The sequence below is a fragment of the Sinohyriopsis cumingii genome, chromosome 5 (assembly GCF_028554795.1).
Source record: "Sinohyriopsis cumingii isolate HCF-2022 chromosome 5, ASM2855479v2, whole genome shotgun sequence".
Lineage (NCBI taxonomy): Eukaryota > Metazoa > Mollusca > Bivalvia > Unionida > Unionidae > Sinohyriopsis > Sinohyriopsis cumingii.
In genome coordinates, this window is record NC_142965.1 from 1267139 (window position 1) to 1285720 (window position 18582).

The 18582-nt window shown below is 36.3% G+C and overlaps 1 protein-coding gene across 3 annotated transcripts in view; it reads right to left on the bottom strand.

Moving 5' to 3' along the window:
* The window catches only part of LOC149798515 (uncharacterized), a 34402-nt gene extending 17235 nt beyond the window's left edge, over nucleotides 1-17167 (bottom strand). The window contains exons 1-2 of one of the 3 annotated variants that reach the window (XM_089956932.1): nucleotides 1875-2032; nucleotides 1122-1187 (exon numbers count right to left, since the gene is read on the bottom strand). In XM_089956932.1, coding sequence (XP_089813058.1) covers nucleotides 1122-1155 — 34 coding nt within the window. In that variant the 5' untranslated portion in view covers nucleotides 1156-1187; nucleotides 1875-2032. Of the gene's footprint in view, nucleotides 1-1121; nucleotides 1188-1874; nucleotides 2033-17042 lie in introns of those variants that run through there. The other 2 variants (XM_089956933.1, XM_089956934.1) reach the window with 2 other exon arrangements.
* Between the last annotated feature and the right edge of the window lie 1415 nt (nucleotides 17168-18582).

Genomic DNA, 18582 nt, shown 5'->3' on the forward strand with positions numbered 1-18582 from the left:
ATATATATATATATATATATATATATATATATACCGTTTATAACGTTTTTCTTCAAGCGCATTCGCATCAGCATCATATATGCTTTATAGGTTGGCACATGATACATTCAAGGTATATTTGTTTATCTATTTCGTGTCATTGTTATATGTATTGTGTCATTCTTATTCGGGCGAAATACAACATTCCTTTTGAGAAATAAAGGCATACAAATGTGTTGTATCAGTGTAGAACTGTATCAATGGTTTTTAAAACAATTGAGGATTTTCAAGTTATTATTTATTATTTAAAAAAAATAAATAACTAGAAAACTATCCACATTCACTATTTTGATCACCCTTTGCAATAATGAATAGCACAATGTAAAACAGTTCATCGAAATCGTACGCGTTAGGCGTAAAGGAAAATATATAAATACCTATCCAGTGGGACAGAACAATTGATTTGAACTGGATGAACCTGCATCAAATGCCGGTATAATGGTATGTGTACTCATCCCATGCCATGTTTATAAAGTGTTATATGACAGCCAGAATACCAAATTAAAACGAAACCGGCTCGACAACGGATATGCTCTACATTCCCTTGCTCTGTGCCACTACATGTAGTGTTTAATTCTATCTCTTTGTGTTGGCCAGTTCGTCTCTCATTTTCACCTCCATGGTAAATGTCCCCCTACCCCCCCCCCCCCCCCATCTCTCTCTCTCTCTCATTGTATGGGATAACTGACGGACCAGTTTAGGAGCTTTGGAGAGAGAGGAGGGAATCTAGTCGGTAACAGTGGTGACTGAAGTATAATGATGACATGGTTCAAATGCTGACAACTTTAAATTGTTGAATTCCTCCTGTTCTTTATATTTCACGCCTGAAAAAGGTTTCTAGTTCAATAAATCTTGGCTGCAAATTACGCGCTTGCTAAAAAGATATAAATACTAATGTCTGATTTACAAATCTCACTATAAGCAGTGAACTGTGTTGAATATCCAAACAGGCTATCACATACATATAATGGTTGTTGAGTGCTTAATACACATATTGCGGCGGCTGAAGGAATTATATGTCTAAAGAATGGAAAATGGCTGAACGAAGACATCCATATAAATGATTACGCTTTGTTGCTTACCAGGAGTGCAGCAAATTATACAACTTTGCCACATCAATAAAACGATCCAGAAAATTAGCAATGTGTCTGAAAGAAATAAACACGACCTGTGACCAAGACTCAGAATAAAGTGAGGAAGAGAGAACATCAACCACAGAATCATAAATGATATTAACTGACAATACTTTTCTTTCAATCAACTACTTGTAAGAATGTATTAAGTTACACAAAGTCCATGCACAACCAAATGTTCACATCATGATGATTTCTTTAATGGACATTGATATTACAGATTGAATATATATATATATATATATATAGAGAGAGAGAGAGAGAGAGAGAGAGAGAGAGAGAGAGAGAGAAATGAGCGTCATATTGACTGGGCACTAAAAATTACTGAATAATCATCGTTTATTTAATTGAACTATTTGTTTCTTACACAGACATGCGATGTCAGTTAAATGAGGAGAAGGTTTAATCAGCAAAATTAAATAAATATCTCAACTTTCACTAATAAGACTAATTAAGATGTCAAAACCGATCATTGATAATAACAAGGATTTAGCAAGTAAACTCCTTTGTCGCTTTAAATGACTGTATTACTATGAGAAGTAACGTATCTTCTAGCATCAGTAATTAGTTCTTGCTCGATGGTTATTAAGACAAATCCCCCTAATTATGTCAAACTTGTGTCTTGGTAAAATATAACTTACAACTTCATCAATAATAAACAAGTCAAAATAATTGCAGTGGTGGCCAATGTCAAAAACTTACCAGAATAAATGAATGTATTGCCTTCCACGAGTAAATGCGAATGTGGTTCACGAGGTACCCAGTGTATTCGAGTTCATGATATACATATAATATTGGGCATGTTTACATGATTAACTGGTTAGTACAATCGAACCGTCATCACTACTTAGAAGGTTAGTACTTTACATAGACATTCGTGATTATTAGGTCTTTAGGAGGATTAGCATTTGGTTATGTACACAATTAGTCATTGTTGTTTTAATACATTTCAAAAGGAGTAAGCTCTGCGGATACTGATCTGAGTGGTAAGTATTTCCTTGTGATTTTTTAAAGTCTTTTGTTCAAGATTTTATGGCATTTTCTTCCTGTAAACTTTCATGAAATATTTTTCTTCTAGTGATGAATTACTTTACTTCCTGCTTAAGTGTTGTCCTTGTTATGTGCTAATTTCAAGCAGTGTAATAGGCCAACCTAAATGTATAAATCAAGTATGCCCTCATAACATGGACACATTATTCTGTACAAGGAACTCTTCAACAGAGGAATCTTTAATCTTACACTGTAATTCATTAAATTAAAAATATCGATGAAGAAGTAATCAATCAAGGACCCTGCTAGGCACCAAGCACACATTGAATACTGAGCTTTTCTGGCGCCTCGGTCACGCGGTTCACTAATGAATAAACATGAGGGGGTTTTCCCTTTAGCTGTATGGATTCAAATCTGTAATCCAATATTTTTAAAGTTTTCGTACCATTTTTACATATAAGGTCGTTGATGCATCTAACAAAGTTTGAATACTATGTTCATAAATTTACCTAATTATATATGTTATTCCGTTTCGTAAATTATTTCAAACATATGCATAAGAACAAAATATGACCTAAATAATAAAATCACCATCTTGCAATGGAACTGCAGAGGAATCTTTAAAAACCTACCAGAACTGCAGAACAAGCTGAATAATACGGCCGTAAAACCAGACGTAATCTGCTTACAGGAAACCCTCATAACACAAGAAAACAAACGTCTGCCAAAACTACAAGGCTAAACCGAGTGAACCTTTAAAAACAGACTCACGGGGCAGAAAGCGGGTGGACTATCAATTTTTTTGATAGAGTCACTAATCTACTATGAAATAATAGAAGTAGCCCCTAACCTAAACATCAATAATAGCATCGAAATAATGTCAGTAATGATAAATATAGGAACAACAAACATTCAAATAATAAATGCATACGACCCAGCGGGTACCTTCTGCCCTACAAACATAATCTCACTAAGGGCAATCACTAATAACAACAACAACAATCTAATTATCTGTGGCGAATCCAACGCACACAGTGAATTATGGGGAGGTAAAAAGAAAGATCAAAGAGGGAAAATGGTTGAAAAATGGATAACTGAGAACAATCTGGTCATCTTAAATGACGGGTCGAACACTAGATTAAACCCTGAGGATGGCTCTCTCTCAGCCATAGACCTAACCATCACTACCCCAAAATTGGCTCAAGTCACAAATTGGTGGGTGGATCAAGAAGATACGTTAGGAAGTGACCATTTCCCCATCACAATCAGTATTCAAACAAAAACTCAACACATTCCATACGAAACCCCACCTAAATGGAGGTACCAACAGGCAGACTCGGACCAATTCCAATTATTACTAGCTAGAGTAAATCCAGATAACTTAGAAAGTCAAAATATTGGCATGTGTTATGATAACATAACAGACACAATTATAGAGGCAGCTAACCGATGCATCCATAAGACAACTAATATCCAAAATAAAAACCCTGTACCATGGTGGACTAGACAGTGCACTATGGCACATGAAGACAAAAAACGGCCTTAAATAAATATAAACGCACCAAAAATTCTATCTACATCCAGCAATATAAAGATAAAGAAAAAGCACTAAAACAAACTATAAAAACTGCTAAAATTAATCTATGGCAAACATTTTGCTCTAAACTGGGTCTAAAATCAGACTGAAAACAAATATGGGACAAGATAAAAGCCATAAAAGGGAAAGCAACTACCACAGCCCATACAATTAAAAATGCCATAACAAATAAAGATAAGGCAAACCTCCTAGCGAAGCATTTTTTGAACATGAGTAGCAACAATAATCACACCAGAAACTTTCAAGAACACAAAAAACTAATGGAGGAAACCCAACCTCAAATGTTTCAAGACCAAGGAACAAAAGAATCTCACCTAAATAGCGACATCACAGCACATGAATGGGAGATAGCCCTACGATCCAAAAACGAAACATCCCCTGGTAAGGATCAGTTAGGTTACATTATCTATAAAAAGAAAACTACCTATCAATATAACAATAGCCATAATCAAACTCTTTAATATGATATGAGATAAAGGCCAACTACCCATCAAATGAAAACAGGCCATAGTAATACCAATCCCCAAGCTAGGTAAAGATCCCAACAACATAAAGTCGTACCGACCCATCTCCCTTACAAACAATATTTGCAAATTAATGGAGACAATAATCGCAAAAAGGTTAAAACACCACCTAGAAACCGATAATCTACTCTCCATAAATCAATATAGCTTTCGGAACAAACGGTCCACCACTCACCAACTTCTCAGATTGGAAACAGACATCAAACTCGCTTTTAACTCACATAGGAAAACCGATCGCATCCTCATAGCGGTTTTTCTAGACCTAGAAAAAGTGTTCGACCTAGTATGGACCAATGGAATAATGGCCAAATTAAACCAATTCGGAATAACTGGACGCTTCTTCAACTGGATTGGCGATTTCCTCACAGGCCGGAAAATTACCACAAGAATAGACAACACCCATTCGGAAGAATTTTCACTTGAAAATGGAACACCACAAGGCAGTGTAATAAGTCTCCTACTATTTAACCTAATGGTAAAGGACCTTGACCTCAATGCAGCCTGCACAAAAATAAACTTGTCACAATTTGCAGATGATAGTGGCATATGGAGGAATGGAAATCCTGCCAATAAAACAGTAGTTAAAGAAATCCAGCAGAGCCTAGAAAACATAGGAAGATGGGCGGACAAATGGGGTTTCAAAATATCTCATGAAAAAACTGTGGCAATCATATTCACCCCCAAACGAAATAACTACCTAGTCTATCCAAACTTCTATATACAAAATCAGTTAAATCAAATACGTAACAGTAGTAAAATTCATAGGAATGTTCTTTGACAACCACCTCACATGGAAACAGCACATTGAACAACTCACCCAGAATTGTAACAAAGATCTCAATTTACTCAGGAACATCACAGGGACTGACTGGGGATCCAAGCAGGAAACCCTCCTCACGATATATAAAACCCTAATTAGATCAAAACTGGATTACGATTGCCAAGCATATAACTCGGCTAAGCAACCTGTACTACAAACATTTGACACTATCTAGAGAAAAGCCTTATTATTATGCACAGGAACACTCCCCTCAACATCATTAGAAGAACTAGAAACACTAACAGGAGAACTACCCTTAACATTAGGTAGGCAAGAACTGCTCCTCCGATACTCCATTCAATTAGATACCCACCCAGACAACCATCCCATCAAAATAGCTATAAACAAGTGTAAAGTTGTCTTCAAACCCAAAATCATACCCACCACACCAAGTGGCAAAGTAATCCTTGAACTAAGAGAAAAGATACCTCTACTTAAAAAAAAAACAGGTAACAAAAAATACAGACCAGAACAAATCACTATGGTTATAAAAACCACCAAGGATTAACAATGAGGCCACCAAATTAGGCAATAAAGAAGGACAAGAAAACGTACTAAAACCTGTACTGGTAAACGAAATCAACCAAAAATACCCGGACTATGTTAAAATATATACCGATGGATCAAAAACAAACAACCCACCAAGAACAGCAGCAATAGTCATCCCTGAATTCAGTATACAAACGTGATCCAGATTACCTGACTATTGCTCCATTTACACCACTGAATTCTGGGCTATACTTGAATCACTACAATGGATCAAAGACAACCAAGTACCTAAAGCAATTATTATTAGCGATTCCCTAAGCGTTATCAAATCGATCCAAAATCCCAATATACACTCTAGGGAACTATTCCTCGACAAAGCATGCCAGTTAATCGACGATATCACCACAGCACATCAATTAGTCGAGCTCATGTGGATACCGACGCACATTGGAATCTCTGGCAACGAAACAGCAGACAAAGTTGTACAAACCAAACTAGGAGATCAAAACTCTATCAAGCTTAACTATACAGAAGCACTAAGCTTCGCACAAATATATATAGACCAAGAATGGCAAGATTTTTGGAATTCCTCTACAAAAGGTAAAAAGCACCATGAAACCCAAAAATCCGTAGATAGGAACATACAGCTACCTAAGGGTACATATTAAGAACAGAAAACCATAAGCAGGATAATAACTGGAAAAACTAAACTAGCAAGCAGTTTTGGAAGGTTTATAGGACCCAAACCAGCAACCATTAACTGCTTTAACAGCCACACCACCGAAGATCTACACCACGTATTCAATATATCCCCAAAATATCAACCCGCTAGGAAAATATTTATCAAAAACCAAAAAGAGATTGGATCACCACACACAAACCCAGAGTTACTTATGGACTCTAATAAAAATATATAATCAGCATATCAAAATATAAATTAAATCAATAGGCTCAGCAGGACTTAGGAACAAAATATAATTACTATCCCCACAAAACCAAAAGACCTAGTAACTAGCTAAATTAATTTAGAAGCCCCCACATAAAAACCCATAACATATCATTCAATTTTATAAAAATATGAATAAATAATTCACTTACGAAGCACCTATTAAAAACCGCAAAATCGGATGTCCTAGATTTCCTTAACGAACCGAGTAATCAGCTAGGACTCCGGTCCTAGATGTCCTTAACAAACCTTGTAATCGGCTAGGACTTCGGTCTCTTGCTAAATAAAGTATAAATAACATTCAATCTCTAAAAACATTAATAATAAAAAAATAACTTAAAGAGGCAATATCTAAAAACTTATAAATAACATAGCGTAAGAAGCACACCCTAAACACCTTGACTATTAATACCATAATAACCTTGAAAATCTCTCTTCATACTTGATGTCTACTAACATCCTCTATAAACAGCATAGAACACCCCCCTTTTTAGAACATTTTGACACACAAAAAAAAACCGCAAGAAAAACCAGGTAAATGCAACAATAAACCAGCAATGTGAAGCAACCAGGACCGTTCCCGAGCTCTCCTTCCCACTAATAACAGCCAACCATTCAACTGTAAGGGACCTTTAAGGACCCACAGATTGAGGCCAAACTATCAGGGTTCCTCGAACCCATAAAAGCCTGGGGGAGGTGGCACCATTCCCTTCCCCAGGAACAACTAGCAGGCTGCGGTGCAGTCAGAAAAAAGTGGCACATGCACAACTGTGCGCACGCCACTATAATTAATTTTTTTTTGTACAGACATTTGAGTAGGTTTGGATATATCGTATACGTCATTGACTGTGTGTTAATGGTTTCAATATATTGATAATACACCAATATTCCCTTGGGTCGCTGGTGCATACATATAATAATAATAATAATGAGGACTTTGTATAGCGCCTAATCTTTAGAAGCTCTAAGCGCTTTACAACATTATATATATATATCTTTGTGTGTGTGTGAGTGTGTGTGACACTAACACACATATATCTAAATATACAGCTTATATTCAAATACAGGTTCTTTCCTTTGTTGCAATAACATTGTGACCTGTGTTTATTATAGGCAACATCTATTGACATATTTATGATAGTTACGTTACGCTGAGGGATATGCTAGACAAAGCCTGGCTTTGACATCTGTACATTTAGGTTTATATTTGAATGTATACTCAAGGGCCGGACTGATAACTGGCAAATAAAACCTTGTTTATTTTGCCCTCGTCTTTTTTGCAGCAAACTGTCAAAACCGGGCAATACCTTTGTCCAGATTTGTCCTTGCGGAAATCTTCGTTTATTGAACATGCCTAATTATTCTGAAGGAATTCCAAGACTAACATTCCTATCCGGAGATCGTTTTCACACTTATTGTACAGTCTGAATTTATAATATTTACAAATAAAGTCATTAACGTAAATGCAAAGACAAAATTACGTAAACAAAGTCGCTTTTGTCACTGACATTTTGAATATTGTAATTTTTCTGTATACGCAGTATCAACATTCCTTTTCTATTAGTGTGCTTGTGAATGCACTGCACTTTTGTGAAAACAATTGATGCATTTTTATTTGTTTGAGGCAACTCCGGCAAGATTTTTTTCAACAACTCTTTTCTAGTGAAAATTTAAACATCATATAACCAATGTTGTAACGCAACATCTTCCTTTGTTCGATCATTGATTATTTAGTATTCATGTGATTCAGTAATATGCGTGATAGGAGCTCTTAAGACAAAGCATACATATTCCACGTTTATAGGCAACGTAATGTAGACGAAAACTAGTGGTTATTCAATGGTTTCATTTTTAATGGTATTATAATGTAGACGAAAACTAGTGGCTATTCAATGATTGCATTTTTAATGGTATTATAATGGAGACGAAAACTAGTGATTATTCAATGATTGCATTTTTAATGGTATTATAATGGAGACGAAAACTAGTGGCTATTTAATGTTTGCATTTTTAATGGTATTATAATGTAGACGAAAACTAGTGGCTATTTAATGTTTGCATTTTTAATGGTATTATAATGTAGACGAAAACTAGTGGTTATTCAATGATTGCATTTTTAATGGTATTATAATGTAGACGAAAACTAGTGGTTATTCAATGATTGCATTTTTAATGGTATTATAATGTAGACGAAAACTAGTGGTTATTCAATGGTTTCATTTTTAATGGTATTATAATGTAGACGAAAACTAGTGGTTATTCAATGATTGCATTTTTAATGGTATTATAATGTAGACGAAAACTAGTGGCTATTCAATGATTGCATTTTTAATGGTATTATAATGGAGACGAAAACTAGTGGTTATTCAATGATTGCATTTTTAATGGTATTATAATGGAGACGAAATTTAGTGGCTATTCAATGATTGCATTTTTAATGGTATTATAATGGAGACGAAAACTAGTGGCTATTTAATGTTTGCATTTTTAATGGTATTATAATGTAGACGAAAACTAGTGGTTATTCAATGATTGCATTTTTAATGGTATTATAATGTAGACGAAAACTAGTGGCTATTCAATGATTGCATTTTTAATGGTATTATAATGTAGACGAAAACTAGTGGTTATTCAATGATTGCATTTTTAATGGTATTATAATGTAGACGAAAACTAGTGGCTATTTAATGTTTGTATTTCTTTATTAAAAACGAGGTATGCATTATCAGGATCTGATTAAGGGCCGAAATTGACCCTTACTTTACCTACCCAAATAAGATTTGTCTTCTACTTTCATAGAATGTGCGACACTTATCTAGTGTTTCTGAAAGTATGTCTATTTTCCCTTATAGTATTTTTCAATATGCCACTTTTATAAAACCATTATTTTGATTACGCTGTACTAGTACTGTTTAGTTTGGGTATTCTAAATCTTTAGAGCATTAAACTAGATTATGTGCTATAAGAAATTTCGTAGAGAACATGGTATGCAACTTTGTTGTAGACACTTCAATTACTGAGGTCGCACTAAAGGTAGGTAATGACAGTGCGGAGACCATCGAGCATGTTCCATGCAAGCCGAATCTTTCTGCTCCCACTCGTGAGGTGACACCGCAACTGAAGCAACTGACTTTATCACCTTCTCCCAAGTAGATAAATCAAGCTCTAGCTAATTCTTCGGGTTGGTTCTCCCAGATATTTGGGCCACTTTACATTGAACCTTTGAAAACTACTTTCATAGTCGCAGTATCCAGACAAACGCACAGGCAACTAATATTCTTCTTTCACTGACTCTTTTCGATGAGGCAGTGGTGATATATGAAGTAGTTTACTCATGCATGGATGATATCTATCGAATGGTAGCTGTACTGTCGTATGACGTTGAGCATGAAAACCAGAAAAGTAATAAGGTATACTGTAACGAGTGGCATCGCTTTTGCACCCGTCATGTTTGACACGCACAGCATCTCTTTTCATGCTAGGTGTAGTAGTAGTAGTAGTGATAGCGAAGTTCCCATGATGTGCTGAATCGCTGAGGTCGCACAGTACGGCATCCCTGCAATCACAAGGCACAGCATCGCACTCGGCTTGTGAATTACTGAACTTGACTTGTGTCTGTCTGAAAGCATTCATCGTTCTCGCTTGGCTTTTGTAGTCATAAGGAACAATCGGTCTTGGACGTTTTCGCTTTTTCTATGCTGACCAATATCAGCGTGTGCGTGTGATAAGGTGAAGCAATAGGGAAGCCTCACTCGATTCTGGTACAGGATTTGATAGACTTTTTCCTAAGGTAGACTGACGATTTGGTGTGTGGGTAAACGTACAATCTTGTGAGGTCCGTAGGTGGTCATTATAACGTTTACATCCTCTCCAGATAGTAAGGCTTCTTTCAACACGCCAAAATTCACCTCTCGACTGGTGCGATGTTTCAGAGTGAATCATTTCACTCGGTGTGCAGTTCTCCTCGTTGGGCCCGGTATTCGTAACTGTAATTGTTAGGACCGCCGCTAGCAAAACTTAAAATCTTGTCGTCAGGGTGCTCATCCATCGAGGATACTAATAGGGCTCCGTCAATTTCAGGGTGACGGTGACCAAGGCGATCTATGTAAATGAAACTGTACGTGTAAAAGTACAGCACACGATCTTCTAACTGGTGTAAGGCTTCGAACAATTTTAAGCGTTATGGGCTTCGTACAATTTTAAGTGTTATGGGCTTCGTACAATTTTAAGCGTTATGGGCTTCGTACAATTTTAAGCATGATGGCTTTTCCAAATTAAACATACTGAACAAATTCAAGCTCATCTTCGTAAATGACAAAGATCAAGCCTCCGGGAATGACGCCCATTTTCTCATGGATTTAGTTTTGTCGTGAATCATCTGAAAGTAGCTTCTGTCAAATACCCAGTTTTGGTTAAACACAGGTTAATGGTTTATAATGGTAGATATTTACAAAAGATCTGGTAATCGCAAAGGTCCCAGTGACATTGATTTATCCAAGTATGTGACACGAGATGAACTTGCCGATATAATGCATCTCGCCGATGTTGACGCAAATGAGGTTGTTATTATTTTCAGGATCAGCAAGAGCTATTAAAGACGAGAAATATCCCGTTGTCAGATATTTTGTGAGTTCTAGGCACGACCGAAGATAACCTAGTGGTGTTTACTAACACAGGTAAAATTAAAGAATATAGGGATTCAGTTCTAACAATTATCGGAGAGATTGCTGAGCGTATTAGAAGAATTGGATGCAAAATGTATGACGATCTAAACATGAGCAGAAATACAATTATCAATGCGAGGGAACCAAAATCAGACGATTCCGTAGCAAAATAAAATACGTTGACAACAGCAACACAACGATCGGTCCTGATATAGTAAGTAAGTTGCTAAAACCGGCGATGCAATGACTGTTGGTCTCAACTAAAGCGGAAGTAACATTGCTAATTTAAGAGAACCAACATCAAACGATGACGCTGCAACGAAGAAATACGTGGACAACAGCAACATCCCGAAGATGACCTCGTGATTGACAATCAATGATGGAATGACCATATACAGATCTGACTATGCTAATCATCGAACCGCGTTTGCAAAGTTTCGTAGAAACACAAATAGTACCAAAGATAATTTCTTTGGAAATCCAACGGTCGTCGATATTAAGCTCGCTGAAATGCTCACACGCCTTGTTGACAACACCGAAAACTCAAAGCGATTGAAGATCACGTTGTTCATGCAACTCCGCTAGTCAACTCGGTACACACAGTAGTGTCTCGATCGGCAACATTGTCGCAACAAAACAACTCCATCAAACATAGCGCTCTGGTTACCAGGGTGTACACGTTCTCCGTGTTTAGCGCCACTAAATATGAGATATTTACGACATGTCATTCCACAGGTAGATATTCCGGAACCGTCTCAGTCGTGTTAAATTCAAAATGCCGAGGAAATATTCATACTGGATCCAAAAGACAAAACCCTAACCGCAACGACATTTTGGTGGTGTCTGGAATTCGACGCGGAACTAAGTATGTAGCATAATGAATCCTTTTGGTATAATCAAGCATGTACGTGGAAGGAATCGCCCGAAGAATTCGTCGACGAGCTCATGATAAACCACAAAAATATCGCAGACGAATCATCGCCATCCACAATGTTGTATACAACGTTTCTTCGCTGGTCACTGGAACAACGACGTTAATCTGTAGGTTATCAGCGACGCACGTAATAGCCCGTGGTTGGAATCGGCTTCATTGTTGTTGTCGGTATTGCTTATATACTCAATATTATCACGAAATAAATATCTACATGTACCATCAAAAAATTGAACGAGCACACCGAAATGGCTTACGTTGCGACATATGCGTGCACAGATATAGCATAGATACTATCAGCGGAGTTAAACGACCGTGCAATATCAAATAATGATCTTTCCGCAATTAAGGATATTTATTATCGATATCACAAGAACGCCACCATTGCCAACGTTGCCAACTCCACATTTAGGATCCGCCGTATAGATAATAATGACCGCAGAAATAACCACACGACTAGAATAGATCATCGCCAACACAACGCTGCCGATGGCCACAATGATATCAGCAACGTCAACACGGTCAGAATTCGTTATTGGTTTTCCATTTCCGATAAAAGCTCTTAATGGCGGGAAACTTGAGATCGCACTGGCACAATTACGACTTTATTATAGCTGGCCAAATATCAGAGAAAATTCATTTGGTGGATTAGACGCTAAAATCTCACTGGTATTCTCGCATCAAAACCACCACTGAAGGAACTGCCGAGCCAGTTCCAATCTAGAATGTTTTCAACGCACCAACATGACCATATGAAATCAAACAAAGCAATGATGAACTTTAACGTAGAATCAAATCAATAAGAGGAAAAGAATCAAAGATCGCTATCAAAGTACATGAGCCAGCTCTGGGCGCTGCCATAGGAAGACCAGCGGGAGATTCTGCGGCGTCCAGTTACGCTGTTGACAAATCGTCGACCAGAACCCTGGTGGGATTGCCGTTAGCAGTGCCGATTTATAATGAACATCCACAGCCAATGCGATTTGATTATTTACCGGAACGTCTTGGTTATATGGGAAGACCAGAGCACGAGTTATTCTTCTTAGATTTCATTCATAAACTACATCAGGAGGGAATTTTAAAGATACACGAAAAGAGTAGACTGCGTAATCTACGAGCGCTTTTTGAGCAGTATGTGATTGAATATCCGAATGGTGATCTCAAAGGAAAAACAATATTGATTCAATAAGACATATATCGGCGGTGAAACGGGATGCTACAAATTTAATAAGATATGCTATCGAAAAACACAGAAGCAATTACGATTATAAAAAATTATTTCTTGATCATCACAGGATCAGTGAAGCCCAATTGCCTGCGTTCAAACTACCTGGGTTTATCATCAATAAAACTGAAGCAGTTGACGGTAGCTATACTGCGTCTGGGCAATCATTGAGGCATGTTTAGCAGGGATATGTTCTTTACAGATTTTGTCTTGATTTCCCGCCTTTTAATTTGGAAGTGTCGGTACCCACTAATTCTGTTTATTTACAATGTTATAAAACGTCGCTGTTACGAATACTTTGTTTTTTAACTGACCATAACGGTAATTTATTGGACAAACGTGGTGAGAAATTGGCTGTTAGTTTGTAAGTACGTGACAGACCATGGCGGCACACAATGATATAAAAGATAACAAAAGAATATAACCAAAAAAATTTCATTTTTTTAAACCAATCGTTATTGTTTTTGCTATTATTTTCATTCTGCGGGAATCTTAATAGATTCCAGTGCAAGTCGGTTTAGTAGTCTCTCTCGTGCACTTACAACTGTTCGAGCTTCTTGTTGTCGAGACAAATCTGATCATATTTGCTCAATGACGCTTGACAATACAACAAATTTAGCTATATCATTTTGTTCATGTAAATCCACCAACGAACATTCCATTTCGAATAATTTGATAAATATATAGTCTGCCGATAGTGTATATCTGCCTTCTTTACGCCAATGCTGAATCATCGTTGGTTCATTATACAACGAATGCATTTCTTTAATAGAAGATTTTATTGAGACCAATTTGATAACGTATTGTTGGATCGTGTTGTACAGCATTTACCAAATATGTACAAAAAATCTCATCGGTAATTGTTTTTAAATTATTGGAATCTTTAATATTTTCATCTAAAATAGCCACATCATTTATTTTGTCTCCGTTATAAAGAGTTTTCCCAATTATTTATTTTTATTTTCCTTGACTTTGTCAATCTGTTTCCTCGTCTAGAGTTTTTAAAATGCTCCCTGACACATTCAGCCACGCAATTTAGAGAGCCTATTTCCATCGGAACAAGAGCAACTATGTTCGGTTGAAACTATAAAGTGCATAAACAACTGCTGGAACTGAATATGCGTTACTGTAGCATGGTTTGTCAACTGCGATGAAAATATCTGCTTTAGACTTTTATCTTCTATGACGACATTGTTATGTTTGCCGTGATGCCGTAACAGAGTCGAATTTATCACGAATAACCCAACTATCTTCACTAACATATTCAGCAATAAACTTTATTAAGAAGATGTACTTGCTGTCATCAATAAGATTATTAACGAAAGCATATGCTTATTTGTCGTCCATTGTGGAATCAATCTATTTTCCACCGCCATCAATCATAAATGTTGAGAAAAAAAAAACATGGGACGCACCATCGTTGATAAATTAGTTCTTTGCTTGTCTGATACAATTATACAGTTGTAACTCAAATGGCATTTGTTTTCTGTCGCCTGGTAATCTGTCAAATTCTGATTTGGTGATGTGCTCTGGCTCAATCGCAGATTGCCTTGTAAACTCATCATGTGGTGCTTCTAGTGAACCGGTGTAATTTTTTATGAGATTTAAATCTGTTTTTAATTTTAGAAATATGATTTTGTTCCCGGTAAGATTTTGATATTTTTATTGAAGTAATCTAGCTTCGTCCCATCGTCCCATGATATATGATTATTTTTCTTTAATATACGTAATAGTATTTCTCTAATTAGGCTTTCGTCTAATTAGAATTTTAATAATAGTATAATGATCAACCAAACATATAACAATTCCATTTGGTCGGATTATTTGCTTAACTTTGATTGGCTCTTATTTTTTTTTAGCAACAACAATATTCACATTTTATAGCGCATGAATAAAAATCATGATGTGCCACATATAGTTTATGTTAACATGTGTTGGTCATTCAAACGGTTCCATGTATTTTTATATGTCATTTTTTCACCCCCTCCGTCCGCCATTTGGTTGGATCACTCCCTCAATCTGCGCTTGGCTAACTTCAGCATTGCTTGCCAGAACATTGTCTAAATATGTATTTGTTTGTCAGAATAGGTTTTGATCTTTCAGAATATGCGTTGATCAATTAAAATCTGCGTTCTTCAGTTATAATATGTGTTTGTCGGCGAGAACATTTGTTCGTCAGTCAAAATATGTGTTAGTCAAAAACGTAATGGTGAGACGGGATATGTATTGATAAGCCAGAATGTGTGTGTGTGTGTGTGTGTGCGTGTGTGTGTGTGTGTGTGTGTGTGTGTGTGTGTGTGTGATTTAGATTTTTAAAGCAGCTTTAACAATTTTCCATTCATATCGCTACAATGTCTGTAGTGTGGCAGTTTTAAGTGAAGTCTAGCACTGAAACATCATGCCGCATACATGTAGCATGATGTCCCACCCAGTCACATTATCCTGACACCATGCCGACCAGTCCTAACACTAACCTGTTAACGCTGTACTCCTAGCGAGGAAAATGAGAGTACCATTTTGAGAAGTCTTTGGTGTGACTTGCTCAGGTTTCGAACCAACGACCTCCCGCATCCGGGGCGGACGCTCTAACCACTAGGCGACATGAAGCGGTTAAGTCGGAATGAAATCTAAATAGTGATTGTTAAATTCTGGAGACCGCGTGATCTTTCCTTTCCATCCTGAAACATTGTGTTTATTATTTCAAGACGATGTCATTTAAACTAATATCATAGATATAATTAGTATTTTTTTTTACTACAAATTACAGGCAAGGTATTTACCACCCATATTTGGACAGAAATATTCCCTGTAGTGGCCCGTAGTTTGTATTGAGACTGATCCCCATAGTGTACACATGTATGTATGTATGTGTGTGTGTGTGTGTGTGTGTGTGTGTAACTAAAAAGGAGAAAGGTGATATGTACTGAAATCATCAACCTTTCCTATTAATAATTTCCTCAGCGTTTCTAGCAAAGTACACTCCTGAAAAGACTAGTTATTTCATAATCATTGTGGCAGTCATTCGCTTCCTGTAAGGCTATAATTCAAAAGATTTTAAATAAATACTTGCATTAACACTAAAATGAAACAAAATAAATGTAGAGTTTAAATACGTAAATCTAATATACACATTGTATGTACAGTCACATCGATACAATCTGCCTCTGCATAATTATCCATATATAAGGAGTATTCTACCAAAGTATGAACTTCTGGATGGTCTCACAAGTGAAGTTTGTTAAGCAAATTAGGACGTTAAATCGATCCAACGATTTTTAAAGTAGATGCATTGGTTGTTAAAAAATAGACGAGACAGATTAACACATGGTTAAGCTGAATGGATGATCATACAGATATAAAGACATAACTGTAACAAGATGAGTAGGAAAAAATCGAGTGATAGCGAAGATCCTCAAATTTTATTTTAAAACTAGACAATATATCAGACTTGATTTATGATCATGAATGAATTATAAAACATACCCGTCTTTAAACTGCTACATAAGTATTGTAACAAGACATGTTACAGATTCCAATTTATATGTAATTACCTTCTGAGAAAGCGTTATGAAAACAAGGCCCAGAAACTAAATTATTGGTATTTCCCAGTAAAATGTGACTTACAATTTCACGAAAGAAAAATAATTCTAGATAATTAGAGTTAAGGCAATGCTGCAAACGTACCGAGATCCTTGAAAATATTGCCAGCCATGATTTAGCTGTTCTCTATTCCCATAATGCATGCGATGTCTTCTAAGATATAGTTTTATATTGTGCCGGTTATTGTTATTTCGAGAATTTCAGACTGTTTCCATGAATACAATCGATGTTATCAAATAGAAGTTATCTGTGCTACCTAAATATTGATATACATAATACGGAAATTTTTGGACAACAGCGGCTTTGCAAATGACGTGATATTTTGTTACCACAGGAGTAGCGTGCGTTATAAAGGTTGCAATGGGATTTTTAAGTTGTTCAGTGGTATTGTAATGGTGTGTTTACTAGAATTGTATACCTTGATGTTACAAGTAGGTTTATGTTTTCGTGTTAGATAAGTTTTCTTTATTTCATGAATAGCCTCAATCGCGTGCTATTGTTAAATAAAAATAAAAGAATATCAGGCTGACAGAGCTTTGTAAAATCCCATTCGAGTGCTTCCTCATACGGCCACATTATCCTCAACGAACAGCGTTTTAATTAATGACTAATGAAGATATACCTATCTAACACCAGTTGGTCATAAACCCAACTGCGATGGGGGTGTTAACCAACCAAAGACCATTAAATTGAATAATGACTTCTAAATCTACCTGAAATGCATGTTGTTTGGTTCCCTAACGGTTCTACAGCAGTTCTCTGACTACATTAATTTTGACGTTTCTAAATTAGGTTCATTTAAAGCATGCTACGCTCGTAAATACCATTAATCACCTTTCTTACAATTCCTCAGTTTGTTAAATAACAGAAAGTAGAACATTTAGAAGAAACAACAATTATTCCACCAAATTCGTCATAAAATCTTCCTCACAGGCTTTCATATTTATATCTACCGTTTATGTACACAATACTAATATATGTATATATGTACGTGCATACATATGTATGTATGTATGTATGAGCGCGTGTGCGTGCGTGCATGCATGCATGCATATATATATATATATATATATATATATATATATATATATATATATATATATATATGTATGTATGCGGAGGTATTATGTGCGCGTTCGTGCGTGAGTGGGTGAATGTACGTGTGCATGCAAGCATGTATGTATGTATCTAGGTAGGTAGGTAGGTAGAAAGATAGGTAGGTAGCTAGCTAGGTAGGTAGAGAGATAGGTAGGTATGTTTCCTTGATACTTAATCTTTAGTAGTCATCTTCACTATATGTAGGAGAGACAGACTCCCGTTTTATTCTGATGACAGCAGACTCAAGATCATCATATCAGTGTGCGTTTGGACTACTTTGCTTATATTTACTCCGTCCAGCAATATAAACAAACCGAATCAGTCAAAAGAATGTGACTAAGATATGCATATCTTTTTAAAGCTGACTTATAAGGGTTCTGGGACTACTCGGCCCATAGCAGATCATGTCTTGTAACGTTATCGGCCCATTTCTCGGTTCAAAAACAGATATATCAGCATCCATAAAATATAGTCGCTGAATGGACACAAAACCTTTTTTTCGATTAAACATTGAGCTTGATCATTT